We start from the raw sequence: 18,517 nt of genomic DNA, 5'->3' as shown, positions 1-18,517 counted from the left end.
CCCGATGCGGCTATTTCTAACTTTAAATATTTGACTATTTCTGGCGCTGTGGGAAACGGAAAATGAGCCAGATCCGTCCTCTCTATGTCGGTATATACATGTGCTGCCTTATTTTATCTATTCCCAAATTGTAGCAGCATTTCTTCACTTGGAGCAAATATTAAGTTTCCCCCTTCCCCCTACTGACACACAAAGGTGTCACACCCATAAAATGTAACGTACAACACATACATGGTACAGCGATACCGCACACGATACCATACAAATATATAGAACTGATTTATGATGCACACATACATGCATTGCTTTTACACACAAATAAATTGTGTATACAAAGAATACACACATACACACACACACACACACACACACACACACAATACAATACACATATATTCATACACATTACACACACACATGGGCATTCACATACATTACACACATAATAGTGCAAACATACAACAACATTACACTCACATACATACACACACATTACACACATACTGTATACACATTACACACACACATAAGTACATACATACATATACATTACGCACCCACTCAAATACATATTACACACATACATATGCATTACAAACACACACACACTACACAAATACATACATATCACACACACACACACACACACACACACACACACCAACAGGAAAGGTCCTAGGATCTGGGAGGTGGGATCTGCTTATCTTGACCCACTGCCAGTGAAAAGGCAGAATTGCAACCAATAGTTCAGTTCTTAAATGGCTGCTGGTCCCCCTAATTAACTCCTAATATACAATCCCGTAAATATACCACACTCTCCCTTCTGTTGTCTGGCATTCACTGAACCATGAACTTTTAGAACAATTGTACCTCATGTTGCTGCCGATGCTTAATTAGAAACCAAATAATTACAGGTTTCAAGGATAAATGTTATTTTATACAGAACGCTGTCAGACAATTAAATCCGGGTTAATCAGCAACCATTGTCAGACAGGGGTCAGTGTATTCAGATCAAGAGTAATGTCTAGTGGTGCCTGAGCTGGTGTAACTGTGGTGGCAGTGTGAGAATGACCTGGGGAAATCCTAAATCATTCTCACACCATAGTAAACCGTATGGCCTGGGGACATTATATTCAGGTGTTGTGTCATCGGGGGTTATGTACATGGGTAACCCTAAATCATTCTTACACCATAGTCAGGTGTTATGGGACCTGAGGTAGGTCATTCTCACACATTAGTGAGGGTAATCCTAGATCAATCTCAGACCATAGATACATGTAATAATCCCAAATCAATCTCAGACCATAGATACATGTAATAATCCCAAATCAATCTCACACCATAGATACATGTAATAATCCCAAATCAATCTCACACCATAGATACATGGGATAATCCCGAATTAATCTCACACCATAGATACATGTAATAATCCCAAATTAATCTCACACCATAGATACATGTAATAATCCCAAATTAATCTCACACCATAGATAAATGTAATAATCCCAAATTAATCTCACATTTTAGTTTCAGGCTGTAGTTGTTTTTTTATTATAAAATTGTGAATATGGCTTTATATTACAATATAGTATTTTGTAAACTTGGGTGATTCAGTTTTTAGGATTCTCTTGGTTGGTGTAAAAGGAGATGTTTTAAGAACTCCCGTTCATTATACATATGTAGCACAGACTCTTTTAACTATAAACGACATCCTTACCAAAAGCCCGGGTGATACCATGAGGACCCTTCAAGTGGTTTTATCCGGGCAGATTATCTTCCGGGAAACGAGCGCCAAATCGACAATACAGCATTTAAACGGTGCAATGACAATTGCTAATATGATTGTTCGTCCCCAAAACATTTGCTTCTGGTCTGCAGCACATCCCCGGTTCACACAGGGAGATGTACTGCAGACAGGTGACTGTTTTAGGCGCAGCATAAAAGATCAGTCGAGCGTTTTCTCGTTTGCCGGCTGATCGCCGCCCTGTTTGTACAGGGCAATGATCGGGAATGAGCACTCATTCGCCCGATACTTGGCTTGTGTAAAATGGTCTTTAGACCGGAAGGGTAAGGCCGTACAGAGCGGCAATGACACGACCATGATTGATGGCCGTGCAGTGTGGCAGAGAAAGCAGTTGGTTACCAGCAAAATTGTGCGGTCATGAAAGAATAGACCCTTATGGCCGCACGATGCGGGTAACCAGCAGTTATACTGCGCGGCCATCAACAAGCGATCCACAACAGCGCCCATAACTGTATTATTCGGTCCTATATATTGACTACATAGCAGCGCACACCGCTATTTATAACTATAAGTTACACAACGGTACTTCCCGATCATTGAGTGATTGCCTGCAGGGACACTTTGCTGCACTTATTTAAGTGTCATACCCCTTCTAAGGACAATAAAAAGAAAGATGTCGGAGCTGTTGGAAGGTTCTCAGTAAATGGCGTCACTCATTGATCTCTCTCTCTCTTCTATCTCCAGGACTTCTCTTGTGCTGCACCTATCCTCCGGAACTATTTCCTCATATACCATTAGACCGACTCCTAACATCCACACCTTTATTACGGCTTCAGCCTTAGCCAATGGCTCACGTAAGATGTTACCTGGTCCCAGACACCTCTGCTGTACCCTCGTTGTGTCATTATGCACGTCATATACTGGATGAGAGATTGGTTCATGCCACGGCGCTCACTTGGTTTTTCCATATTTTCCCATCAGTCACGCACACGGCAAACTCTCCATCAAGAACAGCAACTGAGGCATCCCCGTTCATGGGATCATGAGGGTCCCAGCGGTTAGACCCCTATCAATCAGACATTCTTGGCATATCAAAGTTTAGTCGGGGGGGTGACGATATAAGTGTCAGGCAGGAAGTCAATACCAGTACATGGCAGAGGTAGTAAAAACAAGAGACATCATTGAATAATAGGGGGGTCCCAGGGTAGATTGCGTCCACGTTACGGCATGTACACATGAATATAATATATATTTATTGCGGCAGTAGGATATACCGTACAGAATGGCGGGCTGGCAATACATTCTAGTGTTATTCCGGTAGTACCATGCCTGTAAGCCACGGTTGGCTCCGGAGAGTACACAGGGTTTGGTCTCGAAACAACAAGGGAATTAGCTACTTGATAAAGACGGAGGAATTTTTGGATTACGTCTAAGTACCTGGATGAGGAATGTTTTGCAGGATTGCAGGGTTTATTAACCTCTTGGTGGTGGTGGTTTTTAAGGGTGGCGTCTAAAGGTGGCTGAAAACGCAGCCTGCTCTAGGTATGACGGGTTGTTTTTTTTTCCCCATAGGCTTCACTATAGAACTTCAAAAACAACACCTGTACAAAATGACACTAAATACAAAAATGCATGTAAAAAACGCGAGGTAACGACTGACCCATCACTCTCCCACAGGCACTAGATCGTCGGCAAATCCCACCATAGTCATCAGGATCTGCTGGAAAAAGATCTAAACTTTACGATATATTTTTTCAGGCATCTATAATGGAACAAGAGAGGTAACAAAGGAAAGACTGATAATCCCGACCTGCCACGTTTTGCCACCTGAGGGAAGGGAATCACCTTATCGCACAGCATCGATACCCTATTCCAAATTCGAGACCCATATAAGAAATAAGAGGGTCACATCTGCTCGGCCTCAGACAACATCATATGTCCTATTAAAGACCGATAAGAAATGTCCGCAAAAAAAGATGAATGTCTCATACACCTGGATAAAACCCGAGCAGCTGTGTCCACATTAGACGCGGTGTAACGTGAAGGGCTCATTAATCTCTAAGGCTCCGTTCACACCACGTTCATCCAGCGCATACAATGAGAGAATCTCCCAACATACAACTCAGACGTATGGAACTATATGGCAAATGTCTGCCGCAGACTCCCATTGTCTCCCGTAGACCGCCCTAAAAAAACAAAGTATACCAATGCATCCTGGGCAGACATATGACACTCTTTTGACAGTCGTACACACAGAACCCGGTTAGAACCAAACCTATAGGCTCAGTTCAATCCCTAAGTTAGGCCTTATTCACACCTACGTGTTATACGTCCGTATGACAGCCGTTAAAACAACGACCGTCACACGGACCTATGTAATTCAATGTGGCCGTTCACACGGCCGTTGTTTCAAAGGGAGCCTGTGAAGGGTCCATGAGAAAAAACGGACATGTCCTATCTTTTTGCCCATCACGCATCCCTCCATAGACTCTAGTCTACGGGGGATGCATGATAACGCGACCCGCAGCGTACAGCATGGCTGCACCTCGGACGTGAAATACTGCAATTTTGCGTTCGTGTGAATCCGGCCTTATACAGAGACGTAGTACGGGACCCATAGCCGTCTATAGGGCCAATGCTGTACTTCAAGACCCCGGAGTGCGGCATATAATCAAGTGAGCAAGTTTTCCATGGGTCGGTTTCAGTGTGAATTCACATAAGAATGGCAAAATCTGGAGATCGGAGCGCGTCGAACGAGGCATTGTCATCAGGACCAGTATATCAAAAACGGCCAACCTCGCTGTAGACCATCTCTGGTTTATAGATAATGGCGACCAATGGGGGATTTCCCACTATTAACTCAATGCTCCCTAATAGGGTATTCGATATTGTTTTTTTAAACCAGACACAAAAACATAACTGATTGTGGTACTAAAATGGTCCAAGGAGCCGAGAACAAGAGTTCTCATCAATAGTCAAACCCTCATAGCCCCGAAGAGGTAAAAAAACTAATTCAGCTCTGCTACATCTGCATCTATATAGAGACTGATAGTAAGCAGAACACACTGTCAGCACAAGAAGGTGTGAAGGGTCTATCTATGAATAGTCTGGAGCCTCCCCACCAGAAATCATGGGTCTTTGTTATCGTGGACTGTGGGAATCTCTACAAACTGGGGGAGGGGAATGTGCGGAATCTGTCAAAAACAAAAATATTGGGATCCACAAGAAAAAAGGGGAGTCTGGTTACTCGACCTGGGGGTCACGGGAATTCTTGTGACTGATATTGGAGAAAGTTTTGCAGATCTCTCCTCTGGATGGAGGAAGGGAAGAGAAATGAGGGGGATTAAAGATTAACAGGTGCAGAGAGATCAGGCTGCAGAAACCAACAGAGGGGGGTAGAGAGCGGGAGGAGGGGCTGCCAATCTAATGGGGGGCACAGTCAGATGGAGAAAATTGACAGGGAAGTGCAATGGAGCAGAGGGAGTGAAGATAATGAGGCTGGTGCTAGAGGGGGCACCTAGTGAGAGTACAGGGAAATGAGATGGAAGGGGGGAGGGGCAGCGGAGGCATCGCAGTATGTGGCGAAAGCAATTTGGAAACCAAAAGTTCTGCAGACAACAATGCAATGGCACAAAAAAAAAATCTGATTCATAATGTCAGGAAAGAGATAGCATCAGCGACTACCAAATAATCTAAATGTAGCAAAGTAGAAGAGAAGAGTTTATTGGGCACAACCCATGGTGATATGAAAATGTGATATCTGTGGTTTTACCCAGGACTGTATGTAAACCTACCACATGACAAATTCAGCTCTGCTGCATCTGTATAAGTGGGAATGAACTGAGGAGGGGCACCGATGTATAAAGACAGCAGTACTGGAGGAGGGCATAAAAGAAGAGGGCATACAGAGGGTTACACAGGGAGGGCACGGAATTGGAATGAAAAAGCGAAGGGGAGAAGGGTGGGGGGGAGCAGGATCCTCGGAGTCACTACACAATAAGAGTGTCTCATAGGCCGTCACATGGGCTATTGTTGAATTCTAAACACTTCACCGAAGCCTGAGACGCAGGGGGGTGAGGGGAAATGAGAAAGAAAGAGAAGATAGATTGCTCGTTAAAGTGGCGAGAGAGGAAGAAAAAAAAAATATTTGTCGTCGATAATTCTGTATCAAATTGAAACAAATTAATCGGAACGAGGACAATTTCTCGTGAAGACAGGATTAAAAAAAAACAACAAATTAAATTACAAATTTGAAGATTTTTTATTATATTTAAAGCTCAAAACCAATTTTGCATATTGTACTTTCCAACGTGTGAATAAGGCCTCAAGCACTCGGCCGGATCTGTGTTTTGTACGGATCCGTGATACTCTGCCTGTCGACTGCCATCTACCACTGCTTGCTTTATACAGCAGCATACCAAATATTTCCTGCCTAGAAGACAGCCCGTCAGTATTAGGCCATGTTCGGACGTGGCAGAATTTTTCCGCTGCAAATGTTGGTGCAGATTTGGGGCAATTACGCAATGAATCTGCACCAACATTTGCATATTTGACAGGTAATTCAGACGTTGCGGATATCACAGCGGACTTGCCACAGATTTCAGTTTTTGCATTGCAGAGGCTGAAATACGCAGTGAAATTCCACTTCTTCTCCGCAACGTCATGAGGATGCTGCGGAGGGAAAAATCTGCACCGCAGCCTGATTTCCGCACAGTTATTTTTTCCGCAACGTCTGAACTAACTTTCCTAAAAATGTATAGAAAGAAATGAAAAAAACGGCCGCTGGAGAATTCCACTGTGGACTGTCCGCAGCGCAACACAACAGCAATTCCGCCAGGTGTGAATGTGCCCGTTGGCCTCTTTCAGATGAGCGTATTTTACAGCCGTATTCCGTCCGTTTTTTGCGGATGGTAATATGGAGCTAATGTTAATCAATGAGTAATTACATTGGCGTATAAAATATGTGCGTATTTTAAAAACGCAGAATTCACTACTTTCATACATATTGCTGATTGAAAACGCCCATAGAAGTCTATGGAGAGTGATTATACTGCGGACGCATCCATCCGTATTACATCCGTTTTTCAAAGATACTGTCTTTATGTCATGCAATTTTCTCCCTAGAAGACAGCCAATCAGTAAGGCATCATTTACACGAGCGTAAAATACGCACGTGCGACGCGCGTGCTTTTCACGCGGGTCGTACGCACCTATATTACTCTATGGGGCATGCATACAGTCCGTGGGTTTTGCGCAGTGTGAGTGCGCTGCGTAAAACTCACGACATGTTCTATATTTCAGCGTTTTTCGCGCATCACGCACCCATTGAAGTCAATGGGTGCGTGAAAACCACGCAGGTCGCACCGAAGCACTTCCGTGCGAACTGCGTGATTCGCGCAACAGCTGTCAAACTCTGAATGTAAACAGAAAAGCACCACGTGCTTTTCTGTTTACAAACATCCAAACGGAGTGTCAAAATGATGGCGGCTGCGAGAAAATCACGCAACCACGCATCATACACTGATGACACACGCAGCTGCTAAGTGCCTTTTGCGCACGCAAAACGCAGCGTTTTTTGCGTGCGCAAAAACGCAACGTTCGTCTGAATCTGCCCTAATACTGATCTGTAATACTGAAGAAATACTGACGACAAACTGATGCAATCTTATCCGTAATACGTCCAGATCTGAGAAAACCTGGCCTTATTCTTAAAAATAAAATGAAGGATATGGTGGAGATTGGGAGCAGCTTCCATTTTTCTCCTGAACGAACCTTAAAAAATCTCCACAATTCAAAATAAAAAAAATAGCAAAATTCACAGTCTGATCAAATTCTGAGAAGTGTCATTTATTAAGAAATTTTGGCAAAATTGTCAATTTACAATAGAAGGATGGATCACCCCCTCACCCAAAAATACTGGACAAAATACTATCCTAAAATAGAAGCCTTGTTTGTTTTCCTAATAGGTTTCTAAATATTTTTTGGATAAAAAATAAACACAAAAATAATAATAAATAAATGTTAAAAAAAACAGTGTAGAAAAAAAAAATGTGAAAACAGATGAAAAAACTGGAAAACAATTTTTGCAAAGGAACGAAAAAAAAAAAATTGGGTCATTTATGGAAACTAGGGCAGACCAAAAATTGCGTTACCTTCCAATCAGCTCCTATTTTTCACTTGGGAAATTAAAGTGACGGCGAGTATGAGAACAGCGTGATACACGCGCTGCTGGATTACCAGTGCCGGGCACTGGGTATAGAGGAATATTTTCGAAAATTACTATAAAGGTAGAAATCAATGTGAGCGGCTTTCAAGATGAGGGCTGTCATTTAATTGGTTGCTATGGCAACGTCTGCGTTTTTCTCCCATTTACAATCATTTTCAAAAATACCCCCTGATGTGCGCAGACCGCGGAATACTTATTGCTTCAATTCAGGACACTCAGACCTGAAATCTTCCGTCTCTGCTGAGACATTTTTCGAGACATTTTAAAAATCAGTCAATTATAACCAGTCCAATGCCATGAGGCATAAGAACGGCATGGTCTAATAGGTGGCACACAGAATCCTGGTAATTGGCACCAGTAAGAAATCGGGGTAACATTATGTAGAAAGAAATTATGTAAATATAAACGTAATAATTATCTAGAGCATCGCACATCATAGCTGATGAATAAAATGCCAGAACTGCAGTAAAGACCGACACATACCCAATCCTTGGTTTTACTCCCTCAACTGAATATCAGACTTTACACATGAGGACAACACCGGGATTAATATTGGATTCTTTAGCTTGACTTTCAAGGGGGGGGGGGGGGGATGCCTGGTGGTCGATTGTCCTTGGGTTGTCTTCTTCTAAGTTGTTACAAATTCTATTCAGCCACTTCTTTTGTTATATCCATTTCAGGAAAAGCGAAGTAAAAAAAACCCAATGTGAGCGCAATTATAGCTCCCATAAAGATTGTCACCCAGCTTTCCCTGGCTCCTGACCAGCCTAGGTATACAATGATACATATAGCTTCATAATGACACAAAAAAATGAAGTATTGAAAAAAACCAGGCATCAAATAATGACGTTTCGTCCAGATATTTCAAATATCTGAATAGAATAGCGCCACCTATGGTCTAATTTATCATAAAAAAACTATTACATATTACAGTATTAAGATGACAACAATGACATGGCTATGTCTTACATAGAAAGAAGAGACGTCAGGACTGGATTTTACTACGATGTATGAATATTCGGTATAGTGCCCCTTGAATTTAGCCTCCACCCCACGGGTCTCTGTTGGGGGGGGGGGGGGGGGGTCACATCACCATTCATTCCAGTTAATGCATAAACAATGGCTGATTCAATGACAGGCAAACACAATGTCATAATGTCCACAATGCCACTAAGCCCTGGTTAAACAGACCCTAAAAGGACCACTCCTCTCAGAGCATAGGTCAATATGAAACACTGAGACAACCACAGGGCTTGGGGAGGGGGCATCTGAGGTGTCCAGGCTGCGGGGGGGGGGGGGGGGGGGGGATGGAGAGGAGATACAAAGAGATGATAATAAGGTGAATATTGAGGACGGGTCTGACGAGGAGGTAATACATCGTTTGTAGGGCATCTTGTGTGTAGGGCATCAAGGCGGAATGGCTTGCTGGCATCCCCCACCCAGGGCACTTGTTGCCCCCCAGCTACGACCCTGTGTTTCTGAGTAAGCTGGGTGGCAATAATGGTTGCTATACTGTCACACAGCTTCCTTGATGTGCAAAAACTACGACCAAAACTGGCTACTTTCCAGCATTGAGGTGGGGGCGGGGGGTCAAAAAAGTCTGATAAAGACATTGGTGAGGGTCTGGGATGCCTAATTTTGCCCTAAATGCTCCCCCCCCCCCCCACACACACATCACACACACACACCACACACACACACACACACACCACACATGCCTCCATTCATTTGATTTTGTACTTGGCTATGACGGAAATGCTAGGCGTCGATCAGCGCTTGGGGGCTTTTACTGACTGGCAGCCCCTGATCTCCTAACAATTTAACCTAATTTCAGTTGGGGAAGAAATAAAGTAACTCGTGATCTGCCGTTTTTCTTTAATATCATTTTGAAATATATTTAGTAGAAAACGTTGCGGTGTACACAAAAACACTCCCAACCAGGCAATCCTTCTGTAGAAAAAAAGATAAGGAGACAGAGACTCTGTCACCACAAGGCCTCATGCACACGACCGTAAAAAACCTCCACAAAAACGGAGCCATTCACTTTCATTGAACACTGACACCTTTCCGTAGCACTACAGAAGGGTGTCAGTGCCGTGGAAATGTTCCGGGAATTATGGAACATGTCCGTTCTTTCGCATTTTGCGGGCCGTGCTCCCATACTTTGTATGGGAGCACGGCCCGAAAATGCGGCTGTCAGTCAGCGGCCGGCCGTGCCCGCAATCGCGGGCCGTGATTGCGGGCACGGTCGTGTGAATGGGGCCTAAGTGGCCTATCTCCTACATAAGGAGATTGGCGCTATAATGTAGGTGACAGCCTTAAAAAAAATCGATCTATTTTTACCACGTTATGAGCAATTTTAAATTTATGCTAATGACTTTCTTAATGCCCAAGTGGGCGTGTTTTTACTTTAGACCAAGTGGGCGTTGTACAGAGGAGTGTATGACGCTGACCAATCAGTGACCAATCAGCATCATGCACTCCTCTCCATTAATTTAGTCAGCGCATAGTGACACTGCGTTGTTCGCTATGTGCTGTCTTATACTGACACATTAACGTTACTGAAGTGTTTAGACAGTGAATAGACATTCCTTCCAGCTAGGACGGGATGTCTATTCACAATCCCGGAACTTCGGTAACGTTTCTGTGGTACTTACAGCAGAGAGTGTAATCTCGCGAGATCACGCTGTAAATGACAGTTTACAGAGAGATTACGCTTTGCTCTGCTGTAACTACCACAGAAACGTTACCGAAGTGCCGGGATTGTGAATGGACATCGCGTCCTGGCTGGAAGGAATGTCTATTCACTGTCTAAACACTTCAGTAATGTTAATGTGTCAGTATAAGACAGCACATAGTGAACAACGCAGTGTCACTATGCGCTGACTAAATCAATGGAGAGAAGTGCATGACGCTGATTGGTCACTGATTGGTCAGCGTAATACACTTCTCTCCACAACGCCCACTTGGTCTAAAGTAAAAACACGCCCACTTGGGCATTAAGAAAGTCATTAGCATAAATCTAAAATCGCTCATAACGTGGTAAAAATAGATCGTTTTTCTAATGCTGTCATCTACATTATAGCGCCAATCTCCTTATGTAGGAGATAGGGCACTTATAATGTGGTGACAGAGTCTCTTTAAAGAGATAATCCGGGCATTTTATATTGATGGCCTATCCTCAGTATAGGTCATCAATATCAGATCAGTGGAGGTCTGACTCCTGGCACCCCCACCGTCCGATTAGCTGATTGAAGGATCTGCGGCCTCTTCACAACTTACCAGGCACAGTGCCGCACACCTGTAGTGGCTGTGCCTAGGATTGCAGTTCTGGTCCCTTACAAGTAAATAAGACCAGGCGCTGTACAGCCGCTACGAGTGTGTATGGTGCCTTGTCTGCGTGGTGACCCTCTAGTCAGCTGATCGGTGGAGGTTTCCGGTAGACGGACCTCCACCGATCTGATATTGAGGACCTATCCTAAGCGTCCTATTACACCGCCCGATATGGGCAGTGAAAACTAGCGCCGAACAGTGGCACAGATCGTTGATCGGCACTGGTTTACTCCTTTCACAAGGAGCAATGATCGGTTATGTATCGTTACTCCAATCTCTTGCCCTCATACATTTCCATCATGTCGGCGGCGATCAGTCGATAAACGGGGAAACGCTCGTTCGGTCTAACGGAACCTGATCGCTGATGTGAACAGGCCCTTATCCACATCACAGTGAGTAATAGATCTGAAGAATCCTTGAGAAGAATTTCAATCCCATTAACGAAACGTCCATTAACCCTTTCGTCCTACATCTATTTACTCCGGCCTCTCGTGCTCAGAGTTAAAGCGACACTCCGATCTTATGAACTTTTTACAAGCCAATGATCTATGGGTAGTGGCCGCCCATACCTGTCCTAATCAGATAGGGCAGCCGCTTTTCCGCCTGTCCTGTAGCGGAAAGATTCAAAGCATGCGATAAGTCTGAATTCCTTGTGTCATGTTTGGCAGTACCGGCATATAGATGTCACATGGACTACAAGTCTCATCATGCCCTGTTCTGAGCATACCCAAGGCAAGGGGGTATTCAGCTAATGATCGCTCCTCTTCAAGGCATCCCTATGCCAAATAGCTTGCGTTTATGGACAACTTGTCGACTACATTTATGGCAGCCTGTACTCTGCCAATGGGAGAGTAGACACAGGCTGCCATAAAACAGCCTATAATAAGCTCCTGATTTTTACAACACAGATTATGGAATTGCTGTACACGCAGATTTCTAATATACGAACATAGGATTCCCTGCGGACTACCAAAGGTGAACCTAAATGTTAAAACGGGGGCATGTGCGGTGGGCACCAACAAGCCACTGTGTCTATGCCAGGGTAATTAGATACAAGGCTAGGGCAACAGGCTGAATCTTTGCTCAGGGTGATGGAAAGTCTAGATACAACACCTGGAAACCCCCTTGTTCACACAGTGCAGATTTGCTGCAGATTTTGCATACATTTTTTTAAGCCAAACCCAGAATTGGATCCAGCAGAGCAGACCTATAAGGGGGAGTTCACATGGCGTGTCTGGTCTGGCAGAAAAAAAAATCGGCCACAAATTTCCTATGGAAATTTTAGGCCAGGTCTTGAAATGCCAGCGTTTTTTTAAGCTTCTTTTTCTCATGTTTTTCGCTCCAAACAAGCGCCACTGTCCGGGAAAAAAATACCTCCGCCTCCCAATGAAATCAATGAGGGCCGTTTTGGGATGTTTCTTGGCGCGAATTCTGACTTGTTTTCCACGTCAATATCAGCACCAAAAAAACACTGTGTGAACTGACCCTAAGGCTGGGTTCACACACACTATTTACGCACGTAATTCGGGCGTTTTAGCCCTGAATTACGTTCGAAAATACGCCTCAAAAGCGTCGGCACACATCTGCCCATTCATTTGAATGGGTCTTACGATGTTCTGTGCCGACGGTCATTTTTTTTACGTGCCGCTGTCAAAGGGTAGCGCGTAAAAAAGACGCCCGCATTAAAGAAGTGCCTGTCACTTCTTCATACGTAAATGGAGCCGTTTTTCCATGGACTCCATGGAAAAACAGCTCCATTTACGTCCGTAATGGACGCAGCGAAAGACGCCTGCACATGCCATTACGGCTGAAATTACGGTGCGGTTTTCTCCTGAAAACAGCACCGTAATTTCAGCCGTAACGGACGCTGCCATGTGAACATACCCTAAGGCCGAATTCAGACTGTTGTATACATCCGTGTGACGGCCATTAAAACAACGGCGCATGTATCTCAATGGGGCCGTTCACACAGCCGTTGTTTTAACAGACCGTGCGAAGGGTCCGTTGAAAAATAGAACATGTTCTATTTTCGTCCGTTTTCACGGATCACTCGATACACTCAAGTCTATGAGGATCCGTGAAAACGGGACCCGCACGGGTCTAACTCGGGCGTGAAAAACAGCTGTCTTTCACGTCCCAGTTTGCACTCTTTCGTGTGAATCTGGCCTAAGGCTTTTCCTTTATATATCTCTTCTGTTTAGGTTCCCTTCTTGGTTTTGGCTTGAAAAATACATGCGTAATCTGCAGCAAATCTGCACTGTGTGAACAAGGCTTTAGACAAACAATGCGGCATTTGATGCAGAAAATCTGCATCAAAACTGCAGATAAATCCAGGTAATTCTGTAGGTAAAACTCGCACCTAATATTGCGTTTTGATGCGATTTTTGGGTGCGGATATTATATTTTGATGCGACAATAGGTGAAGATTTTATGCTGCGGAATTTGGTGTTTTGTTTTTTTTTTTATAAACTTGTACAATACAATTCTGAGATGAAAATGCAAGATATACCGACACGCTGCAGATTTATAAAATCGGCACCGCAGGTCAATTTACGTGCGGAAATATTCTGCAACGTCTAGATGAGATTACTTGCGGATTTGCCTGCGGGAAAATACGAGCGGCAAATCCGCACGTAATACGCATGGTGTGCACGTGCTCTGAGGAAGAGGGGGCAGAAGGTTGGCAGGATGACAGGAGGAGCTGGTGCCATGCTGCTCTCTATGAATCACCTTAGATTCCAAACATCAGTGAGAGCGCGGTTCACACCTGTCTGCATATTTGACTGTGGGCGGGGGGCGTGCGCGTCCCTTTGTTGTTTAGAGGGGGGGCACAGTGTGCTTTTGTGGTGGGGAAGGGTGATGTTTTGCCATGTCTGGAATGTGGGAATTTGCTGTGAAATAACCGAATACACAGAGCCTGTCCCAACCTGTTCACCGCGCACCCACCAGGATGCAATAGTCTGCAACAACACGGGCTTTGTCTTCGGCAGGTAAAGTCGCCTCCAATAACAATAGCATAGCCCCCAATACAGGGAAACAATGGCGCACACATATCAACATAGGTCAAATGATCTACCTGGGCAAGTGGCGCTGTCAGTTGTCTGTTAAACGGCGCATGCCATGCACATGGCACAACAGCCAGGATTTTATTTTGTTGTATATGGCGCCCATGTTCCTCCTGTTCGAACTTTTCTATTTTATGCGGCATTTAAACACAAAAGAGTCGATTTTCCGCATCCAAACGGTGTCAGATGATCAACAACAGAATTTACGAGAATTTACGTTGTCTGTAAGAAATACTAACAGATAGCGATAAATACCAGCGCCATCCACTGCCATATCTGTACCATACAGTGAATATATAAGTACCACATAGTGCCAATTCAACCCTATAACATATAACAGTGCCATATAGTGCCAATTTTCCACATATCAGTGCCATATAGTGCCAATTTTCCAAATATCAGTGACATATAATGCCAATTCACCCCTATCACATATAATAGTGCCATATAGAGCCAATTTCGCCCTATAACATATAACAGTGCCATATAGTGCCAATTTTCCAAATATCAGTGACATATATCAGTGACATATAGTACCAATTCACCCCTATCACATATAATAGTGCCATATAGTGTCAATTTCCCCCTATAATATATAACAGTGCCATATAGTGCCAATTTTCCACATATCAGTGCCATGTAGTGCCAATTCCCCTATAACATAACAGTGCCATATAGTGCCAATTCCCCTATAACATAACAGTGCTATATTATGCCAATTTTACCCGTATAATAGTGCCATATAGTGAAAATCTGCCCCTATAACATATAACAGTGCCATATAGAAACAATTTGCCCCTATAACATAACAGTGCCATAAAGTGCCAATTTTACCCATGTAAGTGTCATATAGTGCCAATTTGACCTTACAACATATAACAGTGCCATATAGTGCCAATTTGATCCTATAACATAACAGTGCCGTATAGAGACAATTTGACGCGATTACATATAACAGTGCCATATAGTGCCAATTTGACCCTATAACATGAAATAGTGCCGTATAAAGACAATTTGCCCCTATAACATATAACAGCGCCATGTATTGCTAATTTGGCCGCTATCTGACCAGTGTTCCCAATAAATTTCATTATTGGGGTTCTGGTTGTTAAAGGGGCAGACATTGCAACTTACAGGAAAAAGTAAGAATATGTTGTGCCCTAATTATGCCACATGTAACAACGCAGAATGAATACAGAGTCTCAACACTTCATTACTGAATTTAACCATTTATTCAGACCAGGATTAATATAAGCCTTAAAGGTACACTACACCAGAAATCTCCATTTGCCGTTTAATTCAATCTATTGTTCCCTGCTATCAGCCATCTTGGACTGGGCAGATGCAGGGGGTGACTGTTACCTCTTAGATCTCCAGCGCTGAGAACATATATAGGTGTGGATGATATTCGGAGCTCGTCTGGTAACGCTGCTGCACTGTTATAGGGTGCCAATTTTAGGTTTAGCACTTTAATCCTGTGCCAGGCTTATAATATCTGGCATAAGCCTTGGCACCATCTTAGAAGGCAGCTCTATAGTCACCAGAGCTTCTCAAGGATGAAAATGCAGCAACCAGCGTGTAAAATGTGCCAGTAATTGAGTCAAGATCCATTCAGCCTGTAGCGTCTATCTCTGGAAAGCTGGGTGACTGCTGATATGACCACAATTATAGGCCGTCACCCAGCTTTACCAGAATCCTGAATGGCTAATCTGCTAAATTACAACCACCGCCCTCATGTCCCTCCATAACATAATAGATTTGCCATTCAGGTCCACTGGAAAGCTGGGTGACAAGCCCTGTGGAAGCGGAAATAGCAGCCATATGGGATGCCACCCAACTTTCCCAGAAACAGATAGCATTTTTGACACCTTGACATGATAGAACTACACAAGAAGACTCCAGGTTCTTCATGAGTGTCTGCTGAATGTGATGCCATCACCTTACAAAGACAAATCTACAACTCTCCAGCCCATGCAGAAGTAATACAGATGCAGCAGTGCTGAGTTTGTCAGCCGCAGCAGCTCGGAGTTCTCAGATTTATCAGAGATGAACTTCTCAGATGCAGCAGAGCTAAGTTTTCCAGATTTAAGAGGACCGAGAGTCTCAGATGTATCGAAGATAAGCTTCTCGGGACTTAGAGGGCTAAAATTCCAAGATGTAGCAGAGCAGAGTTACTCAGTTGTAGCGGAGATGCGTTTCTCAGGTGTAAGAAGGCTGAGATTCTTAGATGTAGCAGAGCTGAGATTCTTAGATGTAGCAGAGCTGAGATTCTTAGATGTAGCAAAGCTGAGTTTGTCAGGTGGAACCAAGTTGTGTTTGTCTTGTGCATATCAGATTTGAGTCTCTCTGATGTAGTACAGTAGAGTATGTCATCTAGCTCACCTCATAGTTATAGCCTGTTGTCTTGTCATCTGTGGGTTTCCTTAGAACTGCATTTATGACGACCATATTATCTTGGCTCAGTAAAGTTATAATAATGCACAAATGTGCTATATGACAAAATCAGCTCTGCTACATCTGTACACATCCTGAAGCCTTGGCTTCATGGAGACGTCTGATAACATACACGGAGGTGTTGGATTATTAAACTACTACCCCTTGGTAAATACTAATGTGGTAGAAGAAGCCTGAAGACAATCAATAATGGATGGAAGAAGAATGTGATGATAATAAAACAGGGTCTCCAGGGCCGGCAGGACGCAATATACAGATATGTATCACCACTGACCATGACGGTGCAATATACTGTGTGCCAGGTATATATATATATATACATACACACACACCAGCCTTATACACCCAACTGCAATGCAAAGCATTACCAGACCCACCCCAAAATGATGCATATAAACTAATAGATCTGTGTACAGTACACCCAGTGATGCTGTATACTCTGTATACTCTGCCCCTCACAAGTCTGCAGCAATATATACATCAATAAGATAGATAGCGATAGTGACAGTTGTGTCTTTATGCATGGAACTGCTCATATGGAAGTGGCAGGTATAATATATACTGTGTGATATACTATGATGTATGATATGTATAGTGTGTGATATATACGATGTATAATATATATAAGGTGTGATATATATGTATGCTATTTATATGATGTGTGATGAATGACAGATATATATATATATGATGTATAAGATATGTATTTGGTGTGTGATATATAAGATATATGATGTATTTGGTGTGTGATATATATGATGTATTTGGTGTGTGATATATATGATGTGTGATATATAAGATATATGATATATATGGTGTGTGATATATATGATATATGATGTATTTGGTGTGTGATATATATGATGTATTTGGTGTGTGATATATAAGATATATGATGTATTTGGTGTGTGATATATAATGTATTTGGTGTGTGATATATATGATATATTTGGTGTGTGATATATATGATATATGATATATTTGGTGTGTGATATATATGATATATGATATATTTGGTGTGTGATATATATGATATATGATATATTTGGTGTGTGATATATATGATATATGATATATTTGGTGTGTGATATATATGATATATGATATATTTGGTGTGTGATATATATGATATAAGATGTATTTGGTGTGTGATATATACGATATATGATATATTTGGTGTGTGATATGATACACGCCGGCAGTGCAGGTGCCCGGGATCGGACATGTGGGCAGCAGGTGGGCACAGTGTGGCACTTCTCTCTCACCTGGCAGCAGGGCTAGGAGCAGCAGTATATCCATGATAGTCCCGTATACAACACACGCCCGCGGGCTGACTGACACTGAGCTGTGGGGTCCTTCCCCGGGGATACGTCTGGAGCTCTGAGCGGCTGCAGGTGTCTGTCCCGGGTGTTGTCCGCAGCCCCTGTCCCGGCTGTCTCTGGTGCAGGGAGGTCTCTTTCTAGCTGCTCCGGCCCCTTGGAGAGAATAAAAGGGACAGAGACAGAGCCGCCTCCATCGTCAGAAGAGACACCCCCTCAAGCGCAAGAGACCTCCCTGCTGTATAATATCCACTGCCTGATTATAATGAGACCGCTCCCCCCAGGACGGAGCCCTCCACACCCCTCATATATAATGGAACAGAGGGGGACCCCCTCCCTGAATAATATATACATATAATACACCCGCATAATG

At 43.4% G+C, this 18,517-nt stretch overlaps 1 protein-coding gene across 1 annotated transcript in view; it reads right to left on the bottom strand.

The window, feature by feature from the left end:
• The window catches only part of BCAM (basal cell adhesion molecule (Lutheran blood group)), a 55,317-nt gene extending 37,014 nt beyond the window's left edge, over positions 1-18,303 (bottom strand). Inside the window, exon 1 of the mRNA XM_075840255.1 lies at positions 18,091-18,303. Coding sequence (XP_075696370.1) covers positions 18,091-18,124 — 34 coding nt within the window. The 5' untranslated portion in view covers positions 18,125-18,303. The remainder of the gene's footprint in view (positions 1-18,090) is intronic.
• Positions 18,304-18,517: the final 214 nt, after the last annotated feature.

This window comes from Rhinoderma darwinii, chromosome 10 (genome assembly GCF_050947455.1).
Source record: "Rhinoderma darwinii isolate aRhiDar2 chromosome 10, aRhiDar2.hap1, whole genome shotgun sequence".
Taxonomy (NCBI): domain Eukaryota; kingdom Metazoa; phylum Chordata; class Amphibia; order Anura; family Rhinodermatidae; genus Rhinoderma; species Rhinoderma darwinii.
The sequence above is the reverse complement of the archived record's forward strand: the minus strand, read 5'-3'. Positions and strand labels throughout refer to the sequence as shown.